Source organism: Hyperolius riggenbachi, chromosome 3, assembly GCF_040937935.1.
Source record: "Hyperolius riggenbachi isolate aHypRig1 chromosome 3, aHypRig1.pri, whole genome shotgun sequence".
Taxonomy (NCBI): Eukaryota; Metazoa; Chordata; class Amphibia; order Anura; family Hyperoliidae; genus Hyperolius; species Hyperolius riggenbachi.
In genome coordinates this window covers 332,886,282-332,900,848 of record NC_090648.1, presented here as the reverse complement: position 1 = coordinate 332,900,848, position 14,567 = coordinate 332,886,282, and the positions used below count along the sequence as shown (strand labels likewise).

Here is a 14,567-nt window from a genome sequence, read left to right as displayed (position 1 = left end):
ATGGTGTCCCCAGTGTGGCCAGGTGTGCCCTGTATTGCCAGCAGCCTTTACTAACCTCCCAGGCTCCAGCAATTATCAGCTCTAGCCCCCTCCGCTCTGGCCGGCATCTTTGCTCACACTGCCATTAAGTACTGAGTTGCGGCTTGATGACGTCATCAAGCCAGGACCTGACACTTAACGCAGAGCGAGCGGGGATGCTGGCCAGAGTGGAGGGGAGTGATGATCGCCGGGGGAGGGGGACGGAAAGGGGGGGGGGACGTGAGGAAGGTGAGTCGCCGTCGTCTTTTTCCCCTTAGACCATCGCTGCCAACAGTGATCACTACAATCCGCCGGTGATCGTAAGTGATCAAGAGCCAATCGCGATGGCTCCTGATCACAGAGGGGAGATGTCAGCTGTCATGTGACCTCTTAATCTCCCCCTCAGGTGCACATAATCGAGTCAGGAGCAGAATTGGTAGGTGGTGTAAATCCTACGCCGCATCAGGCTTAGACAGCCACAAGTGCGGCGTAGGATTTACCATCAGCAGTCCACAAAAGTTTGAGGAACTGTAGTGAAAATGACACGGTTAATAAAATTGCTATTTTTTTTACAGTACTCACTTATAAATTATTTAGTTAGTATTTGTCAATTGAAACCAGGAAAATGACCATAAAAGTAGGTATCCTGAATAATTTCCTGCATTCTACTATATGTCACTACAGTGCCTCTTTAACAGACTTTCAAGGAAGAGCTGTCAGCAGGTACAGCTAAAGGAGGCCTTCAACAAGAAAGTCTACAAAACATCAGCAATTATTGTCGGTGTTATTTACACATCAAAAATATCAAACACAATATACCTTAATGACATTCTGCAGAACCTTCTCACTGACAACAGCTTTATGGCAAGCAGTTTTCTGGTACAGGTCCACCACAACTTCTAAAGACTTCTCAGCAAAAGGAACATAATTTAAGGCGACCCACTCTGCCTAAAACAAATACAGCCACAGGTTACAATTCAGACCTTGAAAAACAAGAAGAGACCTGCAAGAAAAGTAAACGTTCATCATTTCTCTGCATGCAAAGAGATCAGTGCAAGTGATCATGGCAGGAAAGGGAAAGCTGAAGCACTTTGCATGCTTACAGAGAAGAGAAACTGTTCATCACTATGGACAATCATCCAGAGTACAGATGAACTTTCACCATCATTATTATAGTTTTGTTTCAGGAGAGGGCAATTGTTAAGGAAATATCACTCACCGGTGCAAAAAGTTGAATCTATTTGTGATTCCATTTTGTTGCAGAACAAACAGAATGAGAAAAGTTAATTGAGATTCACAGACAAAACATGTTAATTGTAGCTGAGAGCATGGTGTAAACACATTGAAATTAATTGAGAGAATTATTAAACAGAAATACAAATAATTAGCTAATTTAATCAACTCAAATTGAATTCCATTTACTACATTCATAAATGGTGGATTTGTGTGCATTTAATTAGCTATAATTACACACTGTAAATTTATATCAAAAAATAAAACAACATGCAGCTTTTGCTAGTATTATGAAAATGGCTTAAAAGTGTAAATCAACTTGAAGGAGAAAAAAAAAAAAACTTTGCTCACTTCCAAAGCTAGTAGCTTAGGTGTACTGAAAGAGAACTACATTTGATGAGGCTGAATATGGGCTCTGAACAGACATTTGGCATTGTATACCGACTGATGTGAATAGTCCTACCTGCACAAATCTGGAAAATGAAACTGATGTAAAAATGAAATATTGGAGCTGTGCTATTGCCATGATTGTAAGGAAGCATAATTAAGCATGTAAAAAAAAAATAATCATGGCTGGCTGCATACTAAAATATAAAAGTAAATTTGTTAACATTAAATTACAAAAGTTATGTGTTTCAATGATAAGTGCAGCACAGATATTCAAGGAAAAGTAGTACAAGGAAGCTTAGATTTTGGATATGTGCAATTCCCAGTTATAGAAATGCTTTTGATAACAATGTTTGAGTAAATGGATTCTTCTGGGACAATGGCCCTGAAACCCGCGTACATCAAATAAGGGCGACTGCGAAAAAAAGGGCGTGCACTATAGCTGAAATTTTATAATATTGTCTATAACCATATTTTATTGTTTCTTCATGTAATAAAATCTGAAAATATTGTCTCTAACAATGAAAACGAAAATATATGCACAATCGTAATAATTTTGTAATACTGTCTATAACCAAATTTTATAGTTCATGTAATAACATTTGAAAATATTATCTATAACAAATGAAAACGAAAATAGAACTATATTTTATTACAACTAAACCTAAATCCTACTCTCATACAGGACCCTCCCTCTACCTATCCCTAACCATTAGACTCCCCCCCTCTCCACCCCCGATGTAGTCCCTAATCCTGGGACGCTCCTGGTGCTGCCGAACCCTAATGCTAGGTACACACTATAAGTTCTACTGGAAGATTTACTGTCAGATTGATTATTTCCAACATGTCCAATCTGATTTCCGAGCATTTTCCAATCTATTCCCTATTGAAGTAAATAGAAAATGGACAGAAATTGATCGGAAATCAGATGGGACATGTTGGATTAAATCGATCTGACAGTAAATCTTCCAGTAGATCTTATAGTGTGTACCTAGCATAAGACTCCCCTGGTGATACCTAACCCTAATGCCTGGCATACACGGGTCGACCGGCGGCTCGATTAGCCGCCGGCTCGACTCCAGCCGCGTCCCCGCTCGTCCGCGCGTGCGCTCGGATCGATTACCGCTCGTCCCCACCGGCACTTCCTTATCAGCGCTCGAGTCCCTGCCATTGTCCGCTGGCGGGGATCGAGCGGACGAGGGTCGAGCGGCATGATTGGGCCAGCTGAATATTATCAGCTGGCCGGATCAGCTGGTCGATACACGGTACAGAAACATACTGTGTATCCCCAGCATAAGACTCCCTTGGTGGTGCCTAACCTTAAAATCCCCTTACTCACGCCTAACTCTAAAATCTCCTTTCTGACGCCTGACCTTAAAATCCCCTTTCTGACACCTAACCTTAAAACCCCCCATTTCTCCTCTTCAAATAACGTTAATACAAACAAAAAACAATATTTAACAAAAATTATAACTCTCAAAACGAATTTAAAAATGCTATAAAAAGTTAAAATGATAATTTACAAATTATCAAAACAAGAAAAATTATATAAAAAGTTAAAACAATATTTGACAAATTATCAAAACGGAAAATGGTATAAAAAGTTAAACTGATAATTTATAAATTATCACAACAACATTTATTGGGCGAACTAATTTCTTCTTTCGTGCCCAATAGCTGATATTTTGCATTAGTGTCTATGGGGCGCCCAAATAGTCCATTAGCCCCAGGCGCCCTTTATTCCCGATTCCCTGAAGCCCACATATCTGTGTTCCTCTGATTATTTTTCTTTCTGGTGGTCGGTGACTGTGGCTGGATAGTGTAATGGTTAAGAGCTCTGCCTCTGACACAGGAGACCTGGGTGTGAATCTCGGCTCTGCTTGTTCAGAAAGCCAGCACCTATTGTGTAATTATTTTTGCCTTAACTGTACATTTGTCCAAAAGTAAAATGGACTAATACTTTTTCCTATGTTCCTGTCACTTACAGCATGCAGTAGAAATGTAACAGATCTGACAGGTTTTGGAATAATCCATCTGCTTATGGGGGATTCTCAGGAATTATTTTATTTTCATAAGCACTTTCTGCATGAGGGTGGCACACTAACTGACAGAATAGCATGCACAGGAGGGCACTGGCTTTCCACATTGTAAAGGTCCTTTTCAGGGAATGCTTTTGAAAAAAATAAATATTGAAAATCCCTTATGAAGAGATGGGCTAGTCTGAAATTCATAAGATCTGTCATATATTTACTAGCTGCTCTAAATGGAAACTACAGCGGAAAAAATACATTTATAGTGCATTTTATTCTGGGACAAATGTACAACTAATACGTGTGTATTTTACATTTTACAAATAGTTGTCCATAGAGGGTATAAAGATTTGTCATTGTTTGCACCACAAATTTCAAACAACACTAGCCCTACGTGTTAGAATTCCTAAATCTGATTAACTTCTTTACACATAAATCCTGTACCCATTTTAGGCATTAGCCTGAGAAAACAAGAAAAGTAGTTGGTGAAAGAAGGAATGCAAGAGAAGATGTGCTGTATGATGCTTAACCAGTTGAGAGAGAGGACAGAAACCTTGCAGGATGAAGGGCAAGGCAGGAAATTACCAGAAATCGACACCCCAGTCAGTGTAACCTAAGGCCAGACAACCCTTCCAAAGCTCTAGCAAGAGAGTGAAGCCACCTCCAACATGCTTACATCCTGCCTCTCCAGTTGGGCAAGCTTTTGTCACAAGGATGCAAGGCAGCTGTGAGCTGAGCACTGACACATACCTGATTGTATTTGGCATTTGCAATGTGCTTTGTTTCTAGTTTTCCATACTGAGGAGGTTTACATGAGAACTGTACAAATGCGCATAGCTGGTCAAAGATTGCAGGGTACATTATCTGCATATTTTCTGGTCCTACACAGATTGCCTGGAGTGGGAAGAATAAACAAATAAGCACTCTCTCTATGACAAGAAAAAATACAGGATATCTCTGTATAGTAATTATCTCCAAATGATGAATTATAAGCATACACAATGATGTTCAGCTGTTTATGGAGTGAGACTCAGCACTGAGTTGTAGATTGCGCCAGCCCCTTCCTTACTAAGCTGCTGCCATTGGTCAGCTGTCATGAAATTGGTGTAGTAATCCTGTCACCAAAAAGATGGCGAGTTGGCCAATAGAAAGAAGCAGCTTAGTTAGGGAAGGAGAGGCAGGCACTTTACAACTCAGGCTGGAGTCTTGCTGCATAAACATTACACACAGGATCACATTAAGTATCATGTATACCAATTATACACACATCAAACACATATGAATTAACAACCAGTACATTCATCTATTGTGACACTCAAGGCTGGAGATACTTAAGCAGGAATAAGCATAAAGAAATGTTAGCAACATACCATGGAACATCTTAACTAGAAGCTTCAGTTCTACTTGTATGTCTATATGCTATGCTTCATGTGTGGAATGATGCAATAAAGCATCTTCAAGCATTATACAGTAGGCCAGGCTTTCTCAACCAGGGTTCCTTGAGTACTCTGCAGGGGTTCCTTGGCATTTTCCCGCATCATGGGAGAAGTATAACAAAGCACACCATAATAGGTGGTACTGTACCAGGAAGCACTGAATTGGGGGCTCAGGAGACACTATAATGAGTGGCAGTGTAATGGGGGTAGTGAAATAAACAGCCACACATACTTTTAAAGACCATGCCTCCTGCAAAATAAATGCAGGGGTTCCTCGAGATCAAAAAAATTGTTTGCAGGGGTTCCTTGAGATCCAAAAGTTATTCGCAGGGTTCCTTCAGATTAGAAAGGTTGAAAAAGGCTGCAGTAGAGTCTTAATTATCAGGCACCGACGGGGATCAGCTGATGCCAGATAATTGTGCTTTCTGGTTGCTGGAGACTTGCTGTTAAAAATTGGCCTAGTTAATACAGTACTATACCTAACTCTCTATACATACCATGAACTCTGTAGTAAATGTTAAAATACAGTAATTGAAAGTATAACAACAATTGGAAAATTGTGGAGCCCAGTCTAAGCACAGCAGAGCCCACCAAACAGCCTAAGAAACCTTCACCACAGTGAGTACTGCCAGTGATTTGTGCTGGTCGGTTGAGATTGCTGGTTAGTCGAGTTCAGGATAACCGGGACACTGCTGTACTTGATGGTGTGCTGGTAACATGTATTCTATCCAGATAGCTTCAACCAGCTTGTTACAATGCCATATAGATCATGCCTGGCTGCTTAACATATGAATTTCAGGCTGGACACAGCCATGCTTTGGAAAGCGAAGACTGCACCATTCATGTCCCACCAGAACATGGAAATATGCATCTCAGGGTTCACTTGTATATAAAACACTGTTATTTTTCATACACCAGACCACATGGAGTAAATATGTGGTGGGTGAACTCTGGAGACTGCAATTTACTCTTACAACCCAAAAAACAATTATGAAATGAGTTATTACCACCAACCGATCACTTCTGTTCGTGTGTTTTTAACTAATGTAGGAATCATAGCTTGAAGTACATGGTGTATATAGAGTTCCCCATGTTATACACACACAAACATAAGCCTAAACAAGTGGTTACATTTGTATAATGAATCCCTCTATAATATTGTCATAAAATATCCTGCAAGCAATGGACAATGTTGAACTAGTCAAATAATAAAAAAAAACTACAGTTTTTCTGCTTGTTCACACTTGCATGTTATAGTAAAGAACATGTAAAGTTTTCAATCAAAATGTATACAAGGCTAAACTAGCTGTAATATTAAATACATCTCAAACAAATACAAGTGAAAATAAGAGAACTTGTAAAATGTTTCCTACACACACTTCCACACAGCAAGTCCAATCTGTTTGCACCCATCATCATCATGCACGTTTCTTCATAACACCAGCTGCATGACTGCTGGTAATAAAGTCACTGTAGACTGAAGTGGAAATGTTTATAACAGTTCAGATACATCATTGGTGTTAATATGTGTGAAAGTGATAAGTGTGGAAATGTGTGTAGGCGACTTCATTTAACTGGATGCTTAAAGAAAAGCTGTAAGGAAAAAAAAATGCCCCTGGGAAATACTTACCTCGGGAGGGGGAAGCCTCAGGGTCCCAATGAGGCTTCCGCCGTCCTCTCCTGCAGCCCCGATCCAGCACTGGCTCCTCTAAAGAAAAGTAAATAAAAAGAACTCCAGTGACTGGTATGTTCAGCAGTTTCACGGTGAGGTTCCGACAGAAATAGCTGAGTCCCATTGGGTCTGCTCCTTCTGAGGTAAATCCCACCCCAAGGGCACTTTTTTTTCTTCTTACAGGTACTCTTTAAGATAAGGAGGCTGTCCAAAATGCTATGCATCATCTCTTTCATAAGTAAATATTTGCACTGAATACTACAAAACAGGCTTTATCTGTTCTACTGGAGAAAACTATGCATACTTCGTATTACATTATTGCCATTTCCTTTGTACAAATCTTATTATGGTTAGAATACAAAACTCCTTTGGAATTTTTTGATGGTGATGGCCCATCCATAAACAACCTTGATCTACTAACCCTGCTGTGCCAAGAGTCAGGACACATATTTTATGGATGCTATTGGTACAGTTCATTAGTAATTGCTTTAGCTGTCACTGTGATAAGCCACAAGGGTCTTATTAGCAAGGAAAGTAGAGGGTTCTGTCAGTTTGGTAATGACCTCCCTTCACACATGACCACACTATGGCCTCCACACCAATGTAGCATATGGTGGATGACATAATAGGGTAGGTGTGCTCCCACTTCCTCTGAATGGAAAGGCAAGTGAGAAGGGAACCTTGCCAGGCCTTGCAGTAGGCTTTTAGCCAGGGGTCAAAGTAGAGAAGAAATTAGTAAAGCTGTGCAAATGCAGCCATGCTGTAGCAGACTTTTAAATGTTTTACCCTTAGACATCAGTTTTAATTTAATTACTTTTGAGGTAGGCAGTGTGACATAAAGGTGATTTCTATGGGGTTTATGCAGCAGTGCAATTGTTGTTTTACTGTTGCCACATTTACTGCATCATAATCTGCTTTATTTTAAGCAAATCTGTAGTGACACATAAAAAAAAAAAAAGTCAGAAACTTACCTATGGTCCCCTTCTTCCAGCACTGCCCCACATTAAAAGTACGCCACCTATTTGAGCCCCCGGAAAGTTTTGGGAGCACTTGGGTCCCCGAATGCTCCAAAGATGGGTGGGCGCCATACTGCACATGCATGAGGAAGCACTAGAGTGCGTTTGCGCATGCGCAGCCACCTGTGTTTGGGAGCGCTTAGGGACACAAGCACTTCCAAAGTCCTCTGATGGCTCACAGTGGTGTATTTTACCAGTTGGTAGAATAGCTCCTAAGAGGTTGACAGTGCTGGAACAAAGCGCCTGAGAGGGGACAGGGAAGGGTAAATAGTATCCAGAGCCTTCCCTCTCTATAGGCAAGCATCTGTATCACTTTAATGTGTGAACATAGGTTGCTAAATTTTGCATATACATTGGCTGTCACAAGCTTTACTGCAATTTTTTTTCATAATAAGGTTAAATAGACACAAGTCAATGTTGATTCAATGAAGGGAACCTGAAGTAAGACTGATATGGAGGCTGACATTTATTTCATTTTAAACAATGCAGATTATAAACGTCTATTTATCAATTTCCAGCTGCGCTCACCGTCAGACAGTGTAATTCCTGCAAATAAAGGGGGGGGGGGACACTGACATAACGTAATTATGTATTTCAAAGGTAGTCCAACATACAAGGAGAAAGCCGCTGTGTGGGATATCCCAGGTACCCATAGAAAAGGCACCAACGTGCAGACTAACCCCCCCCCCCCCCAACAGTGAAGGGGCTCTCCGGATCGTTGCCACCTCACAAACCAGGTAGATCTAGCGTGTATACATGTATATCCCATCAAGTCTTCCAACAGCATATGAAGCAACTCCTCTTCATTATGTTAAAACTCCATTTAAATTGAAAAGCATGCATAAAAAGATAAGAACAAACACCATCGCGTAATACAATACTAATGAGCTTCTCGTGCTACATAAAAATACACTTACACCACTACGTGTAGTCAGCGCTTGTAATATATTTCTTTGCCGTCCAAAGGGGCACTACTGGGGGGATTAGCGTGCGGCGTCATGCTCTGTTCTCCTGGAGAAGCTCATTAGTATTGTATTACGCGATGGTGTTTGTTCTTATCTTTTTATGCATGCTTTTGGATTAAATGGAGTTTTAACCTGAGGAAGAAGAGTTGCTTCATATGCTGTTGGAAGACTTGATGGGATATATATGTATACACGCTAGATCCACCTGGTTTGTGAGGTGGCAACGATCCGGTGAGCCCCTTCACTGTTGGTGGGTGGGGGGGGGGGTCTTCCTGTATTAGTCTGCATGTTGGTGCTTTTTCTATGGGTATCTGGGATATCCCACACAGCGGCTTTCTCCCTCTGTGTTGGACAACCTTTGAAATACAGAATTACGCTATGTTAATGTGTCCCCTTTTTTTGCAGGAATTGCACTGTCTGCAGGTGAGCGCAGCTGGAAATTGATAAATAGACGTTTATATTGTGTCCATCTGGGAACTTTTTACTGCTTTGACCCCTGTCCATGTTTTTCCACAGGTGGACTTTAGGACTTTTGAGGTTGGCACAGTTTGAAACATGTTTGGTAAACAATGCAGTTTGCCTGGCTCTCCTGCTGATCCTATGCCGCTAATACTTATAGCCATAGACCCTGAACAAGCATATAGATCAGATGTTTCTGACAAGATTAGCTGCATGCTTGTTTCAAATGTGTGATTCAGACTATACTGCAGCCAAAGAGATCAACAGGGCTGCCAGGTAACAGGTATAGTATAAAAGAAAATAAATATGGCATCCTTCATATACCTCTAGCTTCATCTGTCTGTAAACTGAAGTATCTATACTGCGATTCTATCCGAAAGCCTGGCCAATAGCTGCACAGGGTAGGCAGGAATTTGGCTTAGCCTGGTCCCTCAGTCCGGCCTAGCTATGGAGAAATGACATAAAATGGATGCTGGAATCTGTCACAGACCCCAGACGTCTTGTTTATTACAAGCATTTTTGCTAGGAAACATGCTGTAACCACAAATCTGCATGTTACTGAGAAATGTCAAGCCTTACAGCACTATTTGCTCACAAGAAAGGCTTTTGATTTTTTTTTATATTTGTGATCTGGAGATTATGAAACAAAACATAAAATAATTCTTCTTTGGACAATTCAATATTTTCTTGGTGCAATGCCATCTATCAATGCGGCTGCCAGAAAGAGAAAAGCAGATGAGTCCGGTAGTCACCTTTTGTAGGACATCCAAGGCTGTAAGCACAGATTCCTGCAGGCTTGTCAACACTGCTTCTGTATATGAGGGGAGGATGAAAGGAGAGGCATCTGAGCTTATAGGCACTGACACAGCCCCATGTAATATGACCCCAAGCTTTTGTAGTTCATCCATGTTAAAAGCAGTTTTGATGTGATGATAAAGAGCTGGGAAAATTTGTATTAAAGCTGTGAGGAAAGGCTGACTAGGAATGAAAGTCAGTTTGTCACAAGTGGCTGGTGGCTTTGTACTTTCTGTACCAATCCTGTACCAGGTATTCCAGGCTGCCCACCACAGAGCCGAGTCTTCAATCTCATCCATGACAATAGGCTGCTCAGAGTTATGGTATCTTGCAAGTCTTTCTCCTGTTGAGTCAGCTCTCGTCAATGGTCTTCCTGGTCCTGTCGCACCAACCGTCCCAATGACAGAAGGAACAGCTGCTGAAATACCAGGGAGTGAATCAGGCTTATCATTTTCTCTAGTCGGGCTCACAATCTGCAAGATTTCCTGAAAGCTTTTCAGCGCTGCTAAGGAAACTTCATTGTTCTTGCTGAGAGCTGCTGACTGAATGTGATCCAGAAGAACATCCCATGCCTTTGAAAAATCACCTTAAAGGAACATTAAAGGAAAGTGGTTAGAGCATATTCCTCTACATGTGCAGCACAACACTCCTAAAAACATGACTTAGTACGATTGGAGGACTGCTGAAAATCCTTATATTTTTGCACATAGGAACTGCATTTAAGAAAAGCCCCCAAAAAATTATAGACAAAATATTTTTCTTTTTATGTGAAAGTGCCCAGTCTATCTAGTGATCATGACTTTCATAAGTCAGGGCAATGCCATTCTACAGACACACTTATGTCCATTCTACAGACACTCTTACCTCCACTCTATAGACACACTTATGTCCATTCTACAGACACCCTTACCTCCACTCTATAGACACACTTATGTCCATTCTACAGACACTCTTACCTCCACTCTATAGACACACTTATGTCCATTCTACAGACACCCTTACCTCCACTCTATAGACACACTTATGTCCATTTTACAGACACTCTTACCTCCACTCTATAGACACACTTATGTCCATTCTACAGACACTCTTACCTCCACTCTATAGACACACTTATGTCCATTCTATAGAAACTCTTACCTCCACTCTATAGACACACTTATGTCCATTCTACAGACACTCTTACCTCCACTCTATAGACACACTTATGTCCATTCTACAGACACCCTTACCTCCACTCTATAGACACACTTATGTCCATTCTACAGAAACTCTTACCTCCACTCTATAGACACACTTATGTCCATTCTACAGACACTCTTACCTCCACTCTATAGACACACTTATGTCCATTCTACAGACACCCTTACCTCCACTCTATAGACACACCTATGTCCATTCTACAGACACTCTTACCTCCACGCTATAGACACACTTATGTCCATTCTACAGACACCCTTACCTCCACTCTATAGACACACTTATGTCCATTCTACAGACACTCTTACCTCCACTCTATAGACACACTTATGTCCATTCTACAGACACCCTTACCTCCACTCTATAGACACACCTATGTCCATTCTACAGACACTCTTACCTCCACGCTATAGACACACTTATGTCCATTCTACAGACACCCTTACCTCCACTCTATAGACACACTTATGTCCATTCTACAGACACTCTTACCTCCACTCTATAGACACACTTATGTCCATTCTACAGACACTCTTACCTCCACGCTATAGACACACTTATGTCCATTCTACAGACACTCTTACCTCCACTCTATAGACACACTTATGTCCATTCTACAGACACCCTTACCTCCACTCTATAGACACACCTATGTCCATTCTACAGACACTCTTACCTCCACGCTATAGACACACTTATGTCCATTCTACAGACACCCTTACCTCCACTCTATAGACACACTTATGTCCATTCTACAGACACTCTTACCTCCACTCTATAGACACACTTATGTCCATTCTACAGACACTCTTACCTCCACGCTATAGACACACTTATGTCCATTCTACAGACACTCTTACCTCCACTCTATAGACACACTTATGTCCATTCTACAGACACCCTTACCTCCACTCTATAGACACACCTATGTCCATTCTACAGACACTCTTACCTCCACGCTATAGACACACTTATGTCCATTCTACAGACACCCTTACCTCCACTCTATAGACACACCTATGTCCATTCTACAGACACCCTTACCTCCACTCTATAGACACACTTATGTCCATTCTACAGACACTCTTACCTCCACTCTATAGACACACTTATGTCCATTCTACAGACACCCTTACCTCCACTCTATAGACACACCTATATCCATTCTACAGACACTCTTACCTCCACGCTATAGACACACTTATGTCCATTCTACAGACACCCTTACCTCCACTCTATAGACACACTTATGTCCATTCTACAGACACTCTTACCTCCACTCTATAGACACACTTATGACTGTTATTTCTAAGCTCTTTTGTGAAAAGTCAGAGCTAATATAGTGCATATATTCAAGTCAGAACATTAATGAGACAAACATTATTAATGCTCACCTCCATAGGCTTGTTATTGCTATTTTAGCAAGGTGTCTTATGAAATTCAGAAGTATGTGCCCATGAAGCATACATGTAGGATCTGTTTTTAATTCCACAAAACAATGTACCACTGGCACTCAACTAGCCTATCAACAGCTTGCACTCTGACAATAAAAAAGGCAACATATTTTTAGACTTCAGTTGCTCATATTTCAACAGACTGGACTTGCATTTTACAACTTTAGTCAGCAGACCTGCAGCTCCTCGATTCACCTGCTGATGACACTGTAGTTCAGTATTGTGCATACAGTCGCACTAGGTACCAGTGGGGGGCTTACTAGAGCTTTCAATCAAGCAAAGCCATGTCTAGATGTTGGAATTCTTAATTTCTAGTTATTAAGCGTTGCTCCAAAAATCATAGAATATATTTACATTTCAACAGGAACTGAAGTGGAAATTTGCAAAACCTAACCAGACTCAGGTAGTGACGATCAATTAACCTGTAAATGAGTAATTTACTGCCAGTTAATTGATCAGCAAGTCCTGAAACTAGCTGAGTCCTGGTTTCTAACAAACTAGAATTGTAATATTTTTGAGCAACACTGCAAATCACACCCAATTGGAAATACCTTCTCATTGTGCTTGTGCTCCAGGCCTTTCAATCTCTCCATACAAGCACCTTTCTCTAAAACCTTCACTTTGTCCTATCTTTGCTTACCACACTAGTTAGGCCTTGCCTGCACATAATTTGTATGTGGTTGTATATAGCTAATATATTAATGTGTGTAGAGTTATTTTGTATTGTTGTTTGGCATTTGCCATGCCAACGGTTGTTCAACAGACGATCAGTGAAATCGTAAACAAATTTGATCATATGTATTCAGTTAAGAAATATTCTAAAATTATTTCTGTGCCTGAATTTATACAGCGTACTGCCATGGTTTTAAAGGAATCCTGCAGTTTCTTATTCAAATTGTATTCTAATTTCACTCAGGTATAAGTAGAGATAACGTTTTGGCTGAACCACTAGAGATATAGTAAACCGCTTCCCCACTGCTGTACCGTATCTATGCCCCTCGGCCTTCACAACCAGTGGTGTAAATGCAGGTATCTTTCTGTTATGAGCAGCTCGAGCCCGAGACCTCATGCGGCAAAGTACTGATCGGTGAATGGGTACATGTTTCCCAAAGCCTATCAAAGTGCCTGTAATGAATAATCATGGGCATCAGTGAGATGTCAGCGATCATTCATAAAAATCAAACTAAACACACAAATACATAACACTTCCAGTAGTACACTGGAAGTATTATGTATTTGTGTGTTTAGTTTGATTTTTATGAATGATCGCTGACACCTCGCTGATGCCCATGATCATTCATTACAGGCACAATAAACAGAAAAGTGTGGGGACATCTAGTAGACAAACATAAAACATACACATAACATATATAGATAAAAAAAAACACCATTAGTTATAAACCAGTTATTCCCCCCTCCCCTATAGTTACCAAAATAAAACACTTGTAAAAGAAGATAAAACGTGATAACATTTTAAAACATTGCATAAATAGTTACCTTAGGGACTCAGCTCTTAATATGTATATTATGTAGGAATAGAACTGTTATTTTTGCAAATAAGGGTTTGTGATAAGTGATATAGTATAAAGAAACACAAAACAGAAAAAATACACATTTATGACCAAATAAAATATTGTTGCCATACATTGTACTAGGTACATAACATGTAATAACCGGGACATTGGGCAAATAAAATGTGTGGGTTTTATTTACAGTAGGACTTTTTACTTTCAAACTATAATGGCTTAAAACTGAGAAATAATTACTTTATTTCAATTTTTTTCCCTTTCGCTTTTAAATGTATAAGAAATAAAATAATTCTTAGCAAAAAACACCACCGAAAGAAAGCCTAATTTGTAGCTAAAAAACATTGTACAGATCATTCAGTTGTGATAAGTAGTA

The 14,567-nt window shown here is 40.3% G+C and overlaps 1 protein-coding gene across 3 annotated transcripts in view; it reads right to left on the bottom strand.

The window, feature by feature from the left end:
* The window catches only part of MON2 (MON2 homolog, regulator of endosome-to-Golgi trafficking), a 157,051-nt gene that overhangs the window by 40,078 nt on the left and 102,406 nt on the right, over positions 1 to 14,567 (bottom strand). For 2 of the 3 annotated variants that reach the window (XM_068276881.1, XM_068276879.1), the window contains exons 26-29: positions 9,969 to 10,597; positions 4,419 to 4,562; positions 1,238 to 1,255; positions 838 to 966 (exon numbers count right to left, since the gene is read on the bottom strand). In XM_068276881.1, coding sequence (XP_068132982.1) covers positions 838 to 966; positions 1,238 to 1,255; positions 4,419 to 4,562; positions 9,969 to 10,597 — 920 coding nt within the window. The remainder of the gene's footprint in view (positions 1 to 837; positions 967 to 1,237; positions 1,256 to 4,418; positions 4,563 to 9,968; positions 10,598 to 14,567) is intronic. The other variant, XM_068276880.1, reaches the window with a different exon arrangement.